Raw genomic sequence first — 17,261 nt, 5'->3', positions numbered from 1 at the left:
CATGTTTCTTATTATAATGTTAAGTGATACTTGAATTACCACCTGACCATTGAGGAAAGAGAAATTGATATTGATAGTGAGTATTATACTCACTGAACTTAGGTGCAGTTAGTTGATGTGATGAGCTTTTTGAGTTCATTTGTTTACTTGGTAGTTCATTGCAATTAGGACGAAATTTCTAAAAATAACATCTAATAACTCTTAGAATAGCCAGTTAAAGTAGTCTTTATTTAAATTAAAAAAAAATCTGTTGTGTTTTTATAGTGGCTCAAGCATGTTGATGATCAAGGTAGGCAGTATTACTACAGTGCAGATGGATCTCGGTCAGAGTGGGAATTGCCAAAGGTAAGACACTTAATGTTGACCTTATGTTCATAGTGAATGTCTAAAGACAGTTGCACTAGACTTGTTTCATTTATTTATTTAGAGACAGAGTCTTTTTTAAAAAATATTTATTTATTATGTATACAACATTCTGTCTGTGTTCTGCCTGCAGGCCAGAAGAGGGCACCAGACCCCATTACAGATGGTTGTGAGCCACCATGTGGTTGCTGGGAATTGAACTCAGGACCTTTGGAAGAGCAGGCAATGCTCTTAACCTCGGAGCCATCTCTCCAGCCCTAGAGACAGAGTCTTACGCAGTAGGGCCGGCTTGTCTGAAGCTCCCTATGTAGACTAGGGTAGCTTTAAACTTTCTTTAGTTAGCTGAGGTTCTTACGTGGAATTGGCCTTGTATTTATTTTTTTAGGAAAGAGGATAGTAATGTTATTCAAGATCATCATTAGTCAAGGTGTATATAGTAAATCAGTAACTGACCTTCCCCCCCAACACGTTTGACCTTGCCACAGGTGTTGATGAACACACAAGTTCACTGCAGTATTGTAAATTATTATTAATATTGTCAGACATGTCTTTGGTAGCACAAAGGGCAAGAGTATGCAGTATTATCATGTGTGTAATACAGAATAACATAGGTAAAAACATTTAAGATGAATTTTTCAAAAAAGGTTTAAGTATGTTTATGCCTGCTTATCTGCATGGGCATCACAGTATGAGTGAGCATAGCCTGTGGAGGCCAGAAGAGGATGCTGGATCCCTGAAATTACAGGCCATGTGTACTGAGAACTCCTCCATATGTGTACTGAGAACTGAACCTGGGCCCTCTACAAGCACCCTTAACCTCTGAGCCATCTCTCTAGCACTTTGAAATAGATTTTTAAAATAGGAACATATAAACTTAAAAAAGCAAATAATTACATTATATAAAATATTAAAACTTAAATATATTGATACTAAGATTTTATCAAAATATGATATGCATGTGGATGATGAACACTGAGTTCATCATAGAGTATAGCTAAGGCGAGAAGGAAAGACATGGTGTCTGGAAGTTGTAATCAGAAAGCATCAAATATTTGTTCCTCTTACTATGTTTCCTTACAAAAATCACTAGAAACAAATATATTAAAGTGGTAAAACTCAGTGCTGTGTTTTTATATATATGCATTGTTGTTTACATGTATGTAAACTCAGTGCTGTGTTTTTATGTATATGCATTATTGTTTACATGTATGTTTTTGTGAGGGAATCAGATCCCCAGAAACTATAGTTACAGACAGTTGTGAGCAGCCATTTGGGCGCTGGAAATTGAACCTGGATCCTCTGGAAGAGTATCCGGTTCTCTTAACTGCTGAGCCATCTCTCCAGCCCATTGGGTTCTTAGTATAGTCTGTTTAAAATAAAGCACAATAAGATTTTAGTTTAGGTTTTTAAAAATTTTTATAGGAATTAAAAACATTAAAGTTTGGCCATCTTTTTAAACGAAGGATGTTTAAGTTATGGGGCTTCTGTTGTGTTTTTCTTTGATTATGTGTTCCTTATCATCGTTTAACATTTTGTTGTGCTTTGTTTGCATCTGTGACTATCCTGCGCCTAGTAAAATGTAAGCATATTTAAAATTATGATTATTACCCATATTAATTTACATTATTTTTTGTTGCTACATAGAAAAGCTTTTCTAAATTGTAGTAATTACAAGCTCAGAAGCTAGGCAGAGTCCCATGAAACTTTATATACAGGCTTACACACAACTACACAGTGATTGTTAGTGCTGATTGCATTTCAGAGAAGCCCCAGGTAACAGTTGGGTCTCTTTACAGACATTTGAAATAGCTGGCACAGGATTTTGGTGGTCTTTCAGCATCATCATTGTTTAGTCTAGAAATGATAATCAGAAGATTGCTGTTTGTCAGAAAATGCTGAATTGAAAACAAGCACCCATATGTGTTGACTACTTTGCCCATTTCAGTGTGAAGAAAGAGTAACAGCTTTGTTAGATGGTTTGTTTGCATTCACTTTGAAGAGTTAAAAAAATAACATATTGTACACAGAAAACATAGCCCAAGTATAATTGTTGACATTATAATCAAAGTCATTAAAGGCTAAGGATTGCTGGGAGTGATGCAATATTTCCTTCCGCTTCAGGAAAAGAATGCACCTGTTTAGACATTGATTGCTATTGTTATTTTATTACAACTTAGATCATTTAAGTTGCCTACATAAGGTAGCACAACTCTCAAAGCTTTATAGTTTTCCATCTTTCTGTATGATCTACTTTACATTTCAGATTCCTCCATGGTATATACTGCACTAATACCACATAAATTTCACATGAAGTTTTCTTTTGGCAGCGATTGCATGTCTTTTTCTTTCTACACAATTAGTATGTTCAGAAGTAGTGTTCAGAACTCTTATTACTTCAGAAAAACAGTAGTATGTCTAACTTTAAGTGAAGCAAAGACAAAACTTTCTTAAGCCTTATAATAATTGGTAGTGTCTAGGAAGAACCTGATGTTTTTACTTCATTTACTCTTAAAGCAACTCTGTGAGGTGACAGGTCTGCAGCAGTTTATGGGGAGTAGATATTTTACAAAAGATAACAACTGGATATATCCAACTGTAAAATTTAGTATTCAGTCACAAGATTGCTCAGTAAGAAAACCAGACAGTTCTTAGGGTGTTCTGTTGAACGTTGCCTAGTGAGCAATCGTGTCATTAGGGGCCACTGTAGGTTCATGTTTGTATTGTAAACTTATGATGTGTATTTTGTTTTCTTTAGTATAATGCTTCATCCCAGCAGCAAAGAGAAATAATTAAAAGTAGGAGCTTGGACAGGAGGCTGCAAGAACCAATAGTGTTAACAAAGTGGAGACATAGCACCATAGTGTTGGACACCAATGACAAGGTAAGAGATTAGAAAAAATTTGGCAAGTGTTTGGAGAATTATATTGTTAATAGTTTATTTTTTAGCAATTTGTCCTACTATTTATGCAATATTTTGCTGTTGTTAAATAAAATTCTTGGCTAAAATATTGACTTCCTTTGAGTATAAGTTAATGTTTTATTTTTCCACTATTTTAAACATACATATATAATGCACTTTGTCTGTATTACCCCCCCACTAGCCTTTCTTGTACTGTTCCCACTGAACCTCTTCTCAAAAAAATCTCCCTATTTTCATTTCTTTGCTTTTTTTTTTTTTTTTTTTTTTTGGTTTTCGAGACAGGGTTTCTCTGTGGCTTTGGAGCCTGTCCTGGAACTAGCTCTGTCGACCAGGCTGGTCTCGAACTCACAGAGATCCGCCTGCCTCTGCCTCCCGAGTGCTGGGATTAAAGGCGTGCGCCACCACCGCCCGGCTATTTCTTTGCTTTTATAGCCTGCTTTCAAAATGGCTTGGGTGATACTTACTTGGGCAAGGGCAACTTACTTATAAGTGGCTGTCTTAGGACAATAATACCTCCCTATCTCCAGCCATTAACTTCCCATAGTCTCAGTGAGGGGTGAAACCTCATGAGTCCCTCACTATGTATGTTGGAATGGTGAGAAGCCTAGTCTTGTCAAGTAAGGCCTTATGAAGGCACTCGCTGTTGTTTTGAGTTTATGGTTGCAACAACCACTTCATATCCAGAAGTTTCATAGCACTTCTCCCCATTCTCTGTCTTCTGTCTTTCTGTCCTTTCTCCCTGACGTTCCCTGAGCCTTGGGGGGTAGTATAGATATCCTGTTCAGGGAAGAGCACTCAATAGTCATTTAATTCCTGCATGCAAGTTCTTGTTTTTGTCTTCATGCACTGTGAAAATACTTTCTTCTTAACTAAATGACATGCGTTTGTATTTAGCATCAGTTTATTATGTACTAGTTTGGGTCTTATACTTTTCTCAGATTTTGTTTGGGACTTATTGGTGTCTAACTTGACATGTTTGAGCTAGTGTATATATATGTATGTGTATATGAGTATATATACTCATACTATAGTATATACATAATCATACATTGCACTATACGTACATATACACTCTTACTCGATTTTAAAGTCACTTTTGCTGTCTTTGATCTCCAAGAAGGTTCTATAGTAAAGATTTCATTTTCCCTGTCCCAGGAAAGGCTGGAATTCCAGCCTTGTTACTTTATTTTCTCACACAGAATTGCTTTTATCAAGCTGAGGAGTGATGTTCTTTGTTTCTAATAGGGGATGAATTTTCTTTTTAATTAATTAACTAATTCATTCATTCATTTATTTAAGATTTCTGTCTCTTCCCCGCCACCGCCTCCCATTTCCGTCTCCCTCCCCCAATCAAGTCCCCCTCCCTCGCCAGCCCAAAGAGCAATTAGGGTTCCCTGCCCTGTGGGAAGTCCAAGGACCACCCACCTCCATCCAGGTCTAGTAAGGTGAGCATCCAAACTGCCTAGGCTCCCCCAAAGCCAGTACGTGCAGTAGGATCAAAAACCCATTGCCATTGATCTTGAGTTCTCAGTAGTCCTCATTGTCCGCTATGTTCAGAGAGTCCGGTTTTATCCCAGGCTTTTTCAGACCCAGGCCAGCTGGCCTTGGTGAGTTCCCTATAGAACGTCCCCATTGTCTCAGTGTGTGCATAGGGGATGAATTTTGATTCAGATTTCAGAAATGGTGGTTCTTAAACTTCTTGAGTTACATTCTAAACAGTATGGTTTCCTTTCAGGGCATGGTGGACATTTACTGTGCCTTTGCAGAACATTAGTCATACCGTGTTAGAAGATGATGTGGTGATAACGACATTGCCTTTAAAAGAACATTGTCATTCCTTTTCTTTAAAGCCATCATCACTTTTCTCTTGTAGCATAATTAACAGGTTTTTCCTGCTTTTGCTCCTTTTGTTTCTTGTGAGATAGGATCTTTCTCTGTAGAGAAACTTACTTTAGTAACTTGGAACTTATTTTAGTAACTTCTGTATTGCTGTAAAGAGACACCATGATGGAGGTAATCTTATAAAAGAAAGTATTTAATTTAAGGACTCACAATTAAGAGAGCTTTATTTCATGATCATCATGCTGGGGAACATGACAATAAGCAGGCAGGCATGTTGCTGAGAATTATAACTGATCCACAAGCACAAGGTGGGGATTGGGGAGAGGGAGCAAGGAGGGACCTACAGGTAATAACATACTTCCTCCAGTGAGGCCACACCTCCTAATCTTTCCCAAACACTTCCACCTACTGGGGACCAAGCATTCAAATATACGAGCACACAGCACACGAGGGCCGTTCTCATTCAAGGCACCATAGCGACCCTTCTGTCTTCGTCTCCAGTGTGCACACCACTGTGTCTGGTTAAAATGAACTTCGTTTGTATGTTCCCTCATGTTTGGCTACTTTTAGTCTTAAATACTTTTATAAACAATTGATTTTATTCAGTTCAAAATAAGATGTTTTGTTAGTATAATTGAGTATAAATTAGTCTTTGTATATAAAACAAGGTAGATTTTTAAAGTGGTGTACACACTTTCTATGTTTATGATATTGACTTACAGAACAATAATGAAATTAGACCAAATTCTGGGTTTTGTTTTCAAGAATATTTTATAACTAAATTTAGAAGTCTAGAAGACACTCTGAATGAATGACGTTTTAGAATCATGTTATTAAAGATACATTTGAAAATCTATTAGTATTGAGATTAGCCTAGGCAAGTCATATTTCTTAGAGGTCTTTAATGGTAAATACAATCAACTCCAGAAATTGAATTATGTTTTTAGGCATAGAAAACTCTTTGGCAAAGCCATTGTTGGACTACCTCCACTACCTCTTCAAGTGAAAATAAAACTATTTTGGTGAGGTATACTTTGAGTCTCTTTCTTCAAATATCCCGTTATATTCAAGAGTGAGTGTACACACGTGCACACCCATTTCTGTGAGATTCAGTTTTAATCTGATCCTTGCAGTCACCTTCACCAAGTATTACTTCACGTCCTTTTTTCATCTAATTGCCCTCAGGCAGCAGCAATGTGACTGTCCTGAGAACAGACGTTTACTTATTTTTAGTAGAAATCTCTCTCTTTCAGTTTGCCCTTTGAAATAGATTCACAGCTAATTGCTTCATCAAGTAAATATTTCCATTTCTTTTTATCACCTAAATATGCCTTCTTAAAATAGGGCAGTCTTTGAGGTTATGAAAAAGTGACTGCACTGGAACAAGCTTATACATAATGGGTGTATATAACAAACTGAATAAAACCAGTGTTGTGTGTCAACATGAATTCTAGTTCAGAAGCCAGATAACCTTGAAGAAAGTTGTTGTGGGATGTGGGTATTACATCCGAGTGGATTTCCTTGTTTCTGATTATGTATGGTTCTTACTAAAACTGTTCATAAATGTGGAAGATGTGTGTATACACATGTACTTACAGAGGTACAGAAACGTGCACTTGCTTCTTTACTATAGTTAGAATTACATGGTCATTACTACTCTTATTTGGGATTTTATGTCTGGTGAACCTATATTGTTTTTGTTTAATTGCTTTACAGTTTGAAGATCATTAAATTCTTACTTTTTCAGGCTGTTGTTTATAATACACAAAGAAGTCATATTACTGAAGTCAGAAAAATTACTCAAATGAGGTTGAACTGAAATTTGGATGGTCTGGTTTGCTTTTCTGGAGTTTGTGAATATGATTTTAATATTTCATCTATCAGTGGTATCAGTGGTATTAGCTTTGATTGTTTGGTTGTAAGATTGTCCTTTCTATGTTCCTGTAAATATAAACTGAAAATGTTTTCAAGTGAATTAGTGTTGAGATCAGGTTTGCATTGTTATTTGCATTCCTAGGCTTCTTGGCAGAGTCTTCTAGTTTCCTGAGTGTAGACATCAGGATGAACAGATGTGGAGATGAATATTTAAAGGCATTGTGTAGTTGGGTTGGAAATTAGTAAAAGGTCCTGGTACTCACTTATTCAAATTATTCAAAGCATCTAGAAGAATGGAGAAATTTTAAATAGAAGTAAGTGTTGCCCCTCCCCCCAAAAAAAACCTTTTTAGTTTTAATCCTTCATAAGAAATACTATCTTTTAGTCTTGACCAGACAGGCTGTTTATAGGACCCCTTGCTCATTTGCTCTTAGGATATTCTTGTAAGCTTAAACATGAAAGCATCCCCCAGGGCATCACTTACCTTTAAATGTTAGATTTCTATTTTTATCTTTATATATAATTATTGAATAGTAACTATAAATTCCTTGAAATACGGTTAACAATTAAATTTATTTTCTCATTACTTTAGACTAAAAATTCTATTTTGTCAATTACATGTAATTCTTGTGAATGTTTCTAGCATAGCCCTCAATAATCATGTCTATCATACTAATAACATGTTATATGGTGACTAGTGTATAATTTTAAATAGGATTAATTAACAGTGATGGACTATTTTAGTCAACATAGTTGCTATAAAAATATGCCATCCTACTTTTAGAGCTGAAATAGAGTAACAAGCAAACGGTTTCCTTTGTTTGCCTTGCTAAGCTCTCCCACTGTGAACACGGGGAGAAACAGATATGTTTACAATAGAGTAACGTTTTTCATTACTTATTTCTTATAGGAGTCTCCAACTACCACAAAACTCTGCTTCCCTGAAAATGAGTCTTCTCCTACCTCATCAAAGCATCAAGATCCAGTTAGTATATTAGAAAAATATAAAATAAATAGCCTAGTCTTTTCAATCACTTCAGTAAATTAACTTTTTAAAAATATAATGTTGAAGTTATTGGCCTTTTAGAAAAAATACAATTAAAACAGTTTTAAGAGTCAAATTTTAAGTTGTTTTAAAGTCCCTTTTAAGCAAAATATGGTATTAGTGTATATGTTATATTCTAAGTGACAAATTTATACTTGGTTTTTAAAAATAAAAATTTCCAAGCCTGGCAATGGTGGCACATGCATTTAATCCTGGTGCTTGGAAGGCAGAGGCAGGTGGATCTCTGTGAGTTCAAGGCCAGCCTGGTCTACAGAGTGAATTCCAGGAGAGCCAGGGCTATACAGAGAAATTCTGTCTCAAAAAACAAACAGCAACAACAGAAATTTTCCAGAGAATATTACAATTATCCTTCTTTCTTTCCCAGGCCAGGAGTCTTCCTTCCCAGCAGCTTGACTGCCCCTGCTGGTCTGTAATATGGAAGGCCTTGTTGGTGTGGCCAGGGAACGCTGGAGATGTAAGGCTTCACACGCTCCTGCTTTCCTGTCGCACTCATCTGCTCTTGGCCTGCACTGCTGTCCCTTATCGGGGACATTTGACACTTTTAAGGGCAGGATAGCAAGACTACACTCTTGGGCTTCTGCTGTGTCCCTAGCTCATGCTTCCTGTGTCCTCCTCCCACACTGCTTAACACTTTGGTTACTCTCTCAACCCTTCCTCCCTCACTGAGACTGCCCTGCACTCTGCCTCATAGCCTGTGCGTATCCACTGGGATGAAGTTCAAACTTGACTTCCTCAGAGAATGTAGGCCAATCCCCGAGGCTAGGTGAGGTTTCCCTGTGATACTCTTCATAGCATGAGTTCTGTTTACTGATTTCGTAAAGCCAAGAGCAGTACTGGCACCCTCTGTGGTCAGCTGTCACTGGCTGTCTTCCCCACCTAGGAGCGCTATTGGCAGAGCCAGGGGTACTCATTCTTACTGCACAGTCACACAGTTACTGCTCAGCAAATACTTGGTGAATTAATAAATGCAAGTTTGACATTTTAAAATGACAAACTTTTATTTGATGAAATTTTGTCAGACTTATATTTACAGAGTTCAGATTCTGTGCAGGCCTGGGTTTCCACATGTGCCTCACTTCTTCCTGGTCCTTCCCGACCTTTGTTTTCCCTTTTCCTCATATATATGTTGTGGAAATACATGCATGTTTTTTAATTGTTGTTTTCTTATCTTTGTGGTTCCCATCATGTTGTATATACTTTCTCTTTTAAAAATTAGTACTAAGTAAGCTAAGAGAATGATGAGCTGGGAAAGCAGCATTCTCTTTAAACCTGTTTTTACATATAGGCAGTAGACAGTTCACAGAAACCGCCTCATAGACGATACTTTAATAAAAAGGAATTTCTTAGTAATGTGGAAACATGAGCTTGTAAATCTGCATACAGTTTCAAAGCACTGGTTTACCAACTTTTTCCCTGTCTATTTGACACCCATTAAACTGTCCTGGGTGCAGGGTGCCCTCTGATGGCTTCCATAGGAACTGTCTCACCCGTGTGTCTTCTGTTTCAATGCTTTCCGTTAAGGCAGAACAGCTGTGTTGATTCTGCTAGGACCACTGTTTCCACACAAACACGGTGTTGCGGGTGTGCTCCTTCCCCGTGTGCCTTTTCTGCTTTTTTGCCTCCCACTAAGACCGTTATCCCTTTGACCTCTCTTCCCGGTGTCTACTTTCAAGGCCTCTGCCTGCCCCACCATTCATATCTAGGAACTACAACGCTGTTTCCCCCTCCCTCTATGTGAGTTAAAATCTTGTTGTAGAAGTTTAGTGGAAATGTTTTCTATCATTGAAACTGATTCTGGTGCCTACCTAACTGTTTAAACTTGGTACTTTCCCTAGTATCCTCCATTTCCCCTGTGTGTCATCCTGTCCCCTCATTGTCCTGTGTGTGTCTTCTCGAGTTTAGCCTCTCTCTCACTGTCTAGGTCAAGCTCAGACCTTTGGCTTTTCTTCGAGTATCAGTAGGTGGGTGCCGCTGATTCCCAGCCTACCATCAACTCTTAGTGCCTCTCTTCTTGCCATTTGTCTACCTTGCTATGTAATTAGAGGATTCTGGGATGTGCTCTTTTTTTTTTTTTTAACCTTCTGTTTCCATCTAGTTCAGGAGTCAGCTCCTTTAGGAAGCCATTGGTTTGGGGTACTTTCTAAACATTTGGATGTAGCAAGTTTTGTTCTTTTATATTCAAATGAGAGGGCTCACTACTTAGAGCATCAGGACTTTGTCTTGCTCCCTGTGGAAATTGGGTGAAAGCTCTCACTCCTTTTGAACAGAGCCTGAATAAATGCAGCTTTTTGTTGGTTTGTTTGTTTCTAGTCAGGTTCATCCACCCGTTGACTCTGGTAAGAATCCCTGAGTTTTGTTTTTTATCATTCCTGCACAACACTGCCTGTCTCTCCTGCTGTTGATCTACTTTTCCTCTTTGTTTTGATACCTTTGCCCCTGTCCTGCTGCTGCCGCTGCTTTTGAGCTGTTCCAGCTGTGGCTTTAAAAAAAAAAAATACCGCAGCGTCTCACTCCTGTCGGTCTACATTAAAGTGGCCCTTTCAGAGGGATTAATGTCACTCTCTTTCTTTGGAAAATTTCTTCCTGTATCTGATGAAAGGACAGTAAACGCAGAAGTCTCTTATGTAATATCTTACACATGTTTAAAATTGCATTTATGCAATTTATCTTGTACATACTTAAAATTGTACCGTTGACATTTTTTGTTGAAAGGCAAGAGGATTCTTATCAAATTTGCATATCTGAGATCAAACAGAAATATTCTTTTAAAAATGATTGCGGTAAAATTATAAATACATTACTTCCAAGTTTGCAATATACCAAAAATAGGAGTTAACAAATTTTCAGCTAGAGATGCAAGCAAATTTTCAAACATTATCTTGTAAACATTAGAAGATACTCAATATTATGTTTATTTACCATACAAAAAAATTTTATTTATTTATTTTTTTTATTCAAGTACCTAGAGAGAATTTTCCGAGGAATCAGTTGAATAGAAATAAATTTTGGGTCTGGAGAGATGGTTCAGTTGTTAGGATTGCTTGCTGCTCTTGCAGAGGATCTGAGTTTGGTTCCCAGCACTCATACCAGGCAGCTCACAGTGCCTGTGATTCCAGCACCAAGGGATCTGACACCTGCACTTGTGTGTGTACATACCCACAAACAGATACACATGCATATGCAGAATTAGAAATAAAACAACTATTTTTTTTAAAAAAAATTATAATTTCTTTGTATATGTGTTTCAGTTGAGTTATAATTGCTTATCGTCTCATGTGCATATTATTTGGAATATTGATAATTATAACAGCCACCAACTCCTTTAGATTAATCCCATTCATGTAGGAAACTAATATGGTAAGAAAGTATTACTTCCATTTTTATCTGCAAGACTTTTAAGGTAACATCGACTAGCGATGGTTAGTGATAAACTTTGTGTCACTCTTTCTTTTTAAACATGAGTGTTTTCAGTGTCCAGACCACATGGTAATATGGTTAATGAAGCTCATATTGTCATTTCTTTGTATCACATTAAACTCTGTGTAGCAAACTAAGTTCTTTTGAGTAATTTGCCAGTCACTTCATTTGTTCTGCCTAGTCACTATTATGTTCTAACAAGATTAGTACGTTATTTTTAATATGTTAATTTTGTACTATTTATCATCATCACATCACATTCTTTGAACAGGAAGATGTAAGCTTTTTTTCTTTTGGTTATTTGTGAAACTCTTAATTGCTAACGAAGTGTCTGATGGCTGCTGTGACTTAGGAGAAAAATGTGTTTTGCCAGATATGGTTGGGCATGTCTATGAATGGTAGAGGAAGGAGGGCAGGTATTCAAGGCTAGGCTTGAGTTTATAGCAAGTTCCAGGCCAGCATGGGCCGCAGGAGCCCTTTGTCAAAGTAAATAAATAAATAGTCCTTAATTATAAATTACTGAAAATAATGTGAGAAAAATGTGAAGATGATTAAAGCAATAATAAAAGGTGTGTTATAAAATGATGCTCTTTTAAGGTTGGAACTGCAAGACCATTTGTATTCCATTGATTATTACAATTTGAACATTATTGTCTATATGAATGCTACATTAAAAGTATCATTTTGTTCACAGGGTCAGGAGAAATATGGATTGTTAAATGTGACAAAAATTACTGAAAATGGGAAAAAGGTTCGGTAAGTATGAAATCTTTAATATTCTTACATGTTTATCTGATTGAAGTAAATGAAAACTTATTCCATTAGAACTGATAAAACGATTTAGAACAATTTTCAATCATGTATTTTCTGCTTTGTTTTCCATAAAATATTTTCTTTGTTAACATCTTTAAAAAATAATATTTAGAAACAAGAATGTCCTGAAGAAACATTGGCTTTCTTTTCAGATATTTTTCTTTCAGCAAGCCATTAGTGGTGGTACATAATAAAACACGAAGATACGCTGACTACTGTAGGCAAAACCTTCACCAGCTGTGTTCCCTCTCAGGTCTCCTGAGCAGTAGAGCTTTCCTCCAGAGAGGATGTACATATGGATGTTTGTGTGCACATAGATGACTTTATTAAACATGCTCCGTTTTATATTTATCTTGGAGATCGTTCTACTTCATTGCATCAGAGCTGGCACGGCATGTGCTGCTACAGCGTATTTAATCACTAGCAAGTTAATCAGTGTTTGTTTTCAAGAATGTAACCAGGCCTGCTGTTGGCAGGTATTTAGGGTGCTTACAATTTTTGCTGCTGCACACAATATCACATTTAGTGTTTTTTATAGATAATTTTGAAAGTATATAAATGGTTCTGTGGGCAGTAGTGCTTGCTTTGCAAATCTGGAGGCCCAAGTTCAAATACCCACCAACCATATAAAAAGGCTAGGTGGGACTGGGTGGTGGTGACGGTGGTGGCACATGCCTTTAATCCCAGCACTCAGGAGACAGAGGCTGGCAGATATCTGTGAGTTTGAGGCCAGCCTTGTCTACAGAGTGAGTTTCAGTATAGCCGGGACTAATACAAAGAAACCCTGTCTTTAAAAAAAGAAAACAAAAAACCCAGGTGGGGCTGTATGTGCCTAGCACCTCCAGCATTACTGGGGGAGGAAATAGGCAGAGTCTAAAGTCTCGCTGCTCAGCCAACCAGCATGACCATCATGTGTTCCTGTTTGCCTGTCTCAGGACAGTACGGCAGAGAGTAGGAAGAAGTCACTTGATATCATGCTCTGGCTTCTGCCTGTGCACTTGTACACTTGCACACAATACCATACACATGCATACACACAGCATGTTCTCTCTCTTTCTCTCCCTCTGTCTCTGTCTCTTTCTTTTCCTCCCTCCTTCACTCTTTCTTTCCTGTCCTACAACTTGCTCTATAGATCAGGCTGCCTTGAACTCAGAGATCCACCTGCCTCTGCCTCCCGAGTGCTGGGATTAAAGGTGTGTGCCATCACCATTTTTTTAAAGAAAGGAAAACAATTCTCCCTTTTACAGCTAAAGCTGGGAAGGCAGAAAAGCATCTTTCATAGTAGAGAGGGAGGTTTGTAGATGACCTGCAAAGAAGAAGCCGCCCATTTTTGAAACAGGCTCGCAAATCAGTGAAATTCACACTAAAAAGGGTTCCACACAAAATGAAATCAGAAGTAAATTTTAATAGACAGTGTTAGAATCTGCATTATGTCTAACATACACATAGACTGTTTAGATTTGCTGAAACAGTGGGTACTGAGATTGAAACAGAGGACTGTGTTTAAAAACAGCCTAAAGTGAATTAGAACTATGATCAGGGATGTTAAAGTAGGAATAGGAACCTAGTAAAAGGGGAAAAGCATTTGATGTATTACAAATATAGGTACTATAAAATGGCAAAGCAAGGAGATAGAAAGATGGCCCAGCGGGCCAGAGTGCTTCTTGTACAACTGTGAGGACCTGAGTTTGAATCCTAGCACCCCTGTAACAAGTCAAGTATAGTCTCATCGTACCTGTAACCTCCATGCGATGGGGCAGAGAAAGGAGGATCACTAGGATTTGCTGGCTTCCAGCCTAACTCCAAACAAGAGCTCCAGGTTTAGGAAGAGACCTTGCCCCAGAGAAATAGAGCTGAGTGTGATGGATGATATGATAGAGTCCACGGGTGTGCGCAGCTGCATGCCCTTACACACATGCATATGTGCTGTACCTACATATGCACATGCATACCTGTGTGCAGAAAATAACAGCTCCATGAGTGATAGCCATTGGTGGGCTAGGGGTGTAGCTTAGTCATAGCCATTGATGGGCTAGGTATGTAGTCATAGCCATTGGTGGGCTAGGGATGTAGTCATAGCCATTGGTGGGCTAGGGATGTAGCTTAGTTGCTGTAGTGCTTATTGGACACACACAGAGACCTGGGTTTGATTCCCAGCATGCAGGTGGGAGTGGGATCAGAAAGAAGTTCAAGGTCATCCTTGACTATGCGTAGGGTTTGTTCAGCCCTGGGACACAAATGACCTGGACGTAATTACACTTTATTGGGGGGGGGGGAGTTGTTCATAAGCTACAGGAAATAAATGAAAAAGTAAAAACTCAGTAGTGATTTTACTTCACTTTCCTTCATCATGAAGTTCAAGTATGTATAAAAAGTAATAAAATACATCTATCTCATTAATAGGTAGTGAATTCTACATTCTGAAAAAGTAATCAAACATGAATCAAACATGAATCAAACATAGAACTGACTGTGTGTAACTGAGAGGAAAGTCATACTTCTTTATAGCACGTGGCGTCAACATTCTTTTTACCCCCCAGGAACTGAATTTTCTTATATCTTTTATTTGCAAATACTAATCTGTTTGCTAAAAAGAAATTTTCTAGGCTTGAAATAGATAGAAAAAATCTCAAATAATGTAAGGCTCACTCCAATGGGAAAAACATGAAAGCAAAATCTCTTTAATGGAAAATTTAAGATAACAAAGCAGGGAAGTTGACTTAATTCTGATCAGAGTAAAACACCAGTCACCTTTAAGGTTATTAGGGCCGGGCAATGGTGGCGCATGCCTTTAATCCCAGCACTTGGGAGGCAGAGGCAGGCGGATCTCTGTGAGTTCGAGACCAGCCTGGTCTACAAGAGCTAGTTCCAGGACAGGCTCCAAAGCCGCAGAGAAACCCTGTCTAGAAAAACCAAAAAAAAAAAAATAAATAAATCTTAGGAATCTTGATAGTATTACTCATGTTTATTGTGAACTTAACATGTGTATCTGGAGATAGGATCATGAATCAGTGGTTAGTTTCTTTTAAATTTTTTATTTTATATGTAGGAGCATTTTGTCTGCATGTATATTTGTGCACCATGTGCATGCTGGTTTCAGGGATGTCAGAAGACAATTCTGCGTCCTCTGAAACTGGTTTTACAGATGGTCATGAACCACCGTGTTGTTGCTGCAAATTGAACCTAGGTCCTCTGCAAGAGCAAAAAAATGCTTTTAACCATAGAGCCATCTCTTCAGCTTCCAGTGGGCAGTGTGTTTAAAAGACCCATATACAGGGCTAGCTAGATGACTCAGCAGGTAAAGGTGCTTGCTTCCCAACCAAGCTTGTCAACTTCAGTTGGACTCCTAGGACCTGCATGAAGATGGAAGCAGAGAACCAATTCCAGAGATACCCTCTAACCTCCACATGCATAAGCACACACAATACCATACATAACACTTAAAAAAGAAGACCTGTATACACAATGCACCTAATACTGGTTGCCTTTGGAATGTGGATTGGAAGAGAAATGGGAGCTTTTTCCTTTACACCAGTGTTTCTCAACTTTCCTAATGCTGCAACCCCTTAATACAAGTCCTTATGTTATGGTGACCCCCTCAGCCATAAAATTATTTTTGTTGCCACTTCATTAACAGAAATTTTGCTACTGTTAATTATTGTAATAGAAATATCTGTGTTTTCCTGTGGTCATAGGCAACCTTTGTGAGAGGGTTGAAACACCAAAGGGTTGTGACCCATAGGTTGACAACCACTGCTTTATACATTTGACTGCACATGGAGGTTGGAGAATTGTGGGGATTTTCTCTTTATAGAGAAAATATATGTGTGAGTCCAGGGGATTGAACTCAGGTCTTCAAGCTTAGCAGGTGTATTTACCTGATGAGCCTTCTCACTAGGCTGTCCTTTATATACTTTTATACTCAGAGTTTTTACATATATGTGTTGACTTTGTAATTTAATAATTTTTAAAAATCTCATATTAGTGAGGAATCAGTAATTATATACTTTTAACATATTTAGTATACTGCCTATTGTTTTGAGTATGTTTTATCCATATGACTTTAAAATAATGTTAACCACATTGTGCTAGATTAGTTCTATGTGAAAACAATTGGGTATTCTGGCTATAGTTATTTTGATTATTTACATTTCTGACTAACCTCATTTGTTTTGGGGGGCTGTATGTCAGACTGAGGCACTAAAATGACTGTGGATACCATTAGAATCATATATCTAGTATAAATAGTGTAAGTGCTGATCACTAAATTGTGGCCTTGGTTTCTAATGTTTAGTTGACAGTGTTGCTTTTCATCTGTATCATTGCAGAAAGAACTGGTTGTCTTCTTGGGCAGTGTTGCAGGGTTCATCTTTACTTTTTACCAAAACTCAAGGAAGTAGTACAAGCTGGGTAAGTATTTCTCCTCTGTGGACATGTTAAACACTTAAATTATGTGAGTGTTTAGGCTGAATGTCAAGGCTCTAAATTTCCAAAGTCCTTGAAGTAAATCACATGTGCATATAAAAATAAAAAACATTTTCCTGAAGATGCCTTCTGACTCACAGGAAACAGAAAAGTCTAGCTGGCTGTATTAAAATCAGCAGTTGGCTTTATCCTTTGAACCACCAGCTCTCAACTTCAGCATTGCAAAATATTGACTCATTTTTAGGATGTGTTTAAAATTATTATTTCAGGTATTTATTTAGAAAATGGGTAGTCATATGCTGGGCCCAGCTTTGCTTGTCTGACCCTTTCTAACCAGGGTCGACTCAGATGTCCATGTCTGTGTAATGTCAGGCAGCTTTTAGGAGACAAAGAAATGGGGTTTTTTCTTTATTTTGGAGTTTTATTGCTATTGTTACTAAGTTACATACAAGGCATAAATTGCTGGTGTTGAATGCTGGCATGTGTCAGCTGTTCTAAATGCAAAGGCTTATGTGCATCTTATCCCACTATTCCATAACA

The 17,261-nt window shown here is 37.8% G+C and overlaps 1 protein-coding gene across 9 annotated transcripts in view; it reads left to right on the top strand.

Annotated features, from left to right (window-relative positions):
• The window catches only part of Arhgap12 (Rho GTPase activating protein 12), a 97,339-nt gene that overhangs the window by 60,983 nt on the left and 19,095 nt on the right, over positions 1 to 17,261 (top strand). For 4 of the 9 annotated variants that reach the window (XM_075970756.1, XM_075970749.1, XM_075970750.1 and 1 more), the window contains 5 exons: positions 265 to 345; positions 3,119 to 3,244; positions 7,911 to 7,985; positions 12,178 to 12,239; positions 16,625 to 16,706. In XM_075970756.1, coding sequence (XP_075826871.1) covers positions 265 to 345; positions 3,119 to 3,244; positions 7,911 to 7,985; positions 12,178 to 12,239; positions 16,625 to 16,706 — 426 coding nt within the window. The remainder of the gene's footprint in view (positions 1 to 264; positions 346 to 3,118; positions 3,245 to 7,910; positions 7,986 to 12,177; positions 12,240 to 16,624; positions 16,707 to 17,261) is intronic. The other 5 variants (XM_075970751.1, XM_075970752.1, XM_075970757.1 and 2 more) reach the window with 2 other exon arrangements.

This window comes from Microtus pennsylvanicus, chromosome 4 (genome assembly GCF_037038515.1).
Source record: "Microtus pennsylvanicus isolate mMicPen1 chromosome 4, mMicPen1.hap1, whole genome shotgun sequence".
Classification (NCBI taxonomy): Eukaryota; Metazoa; Chordata; class Mammalia; order Rodentia; family Cricetidae; genus Microtus; species Microtus pennsylvanicus.
The sequence above is the reverse complement of the archived record's forward strand: the minus strand, read 5'-3'. Positions and strand labels throughout refer to the sequence as shown.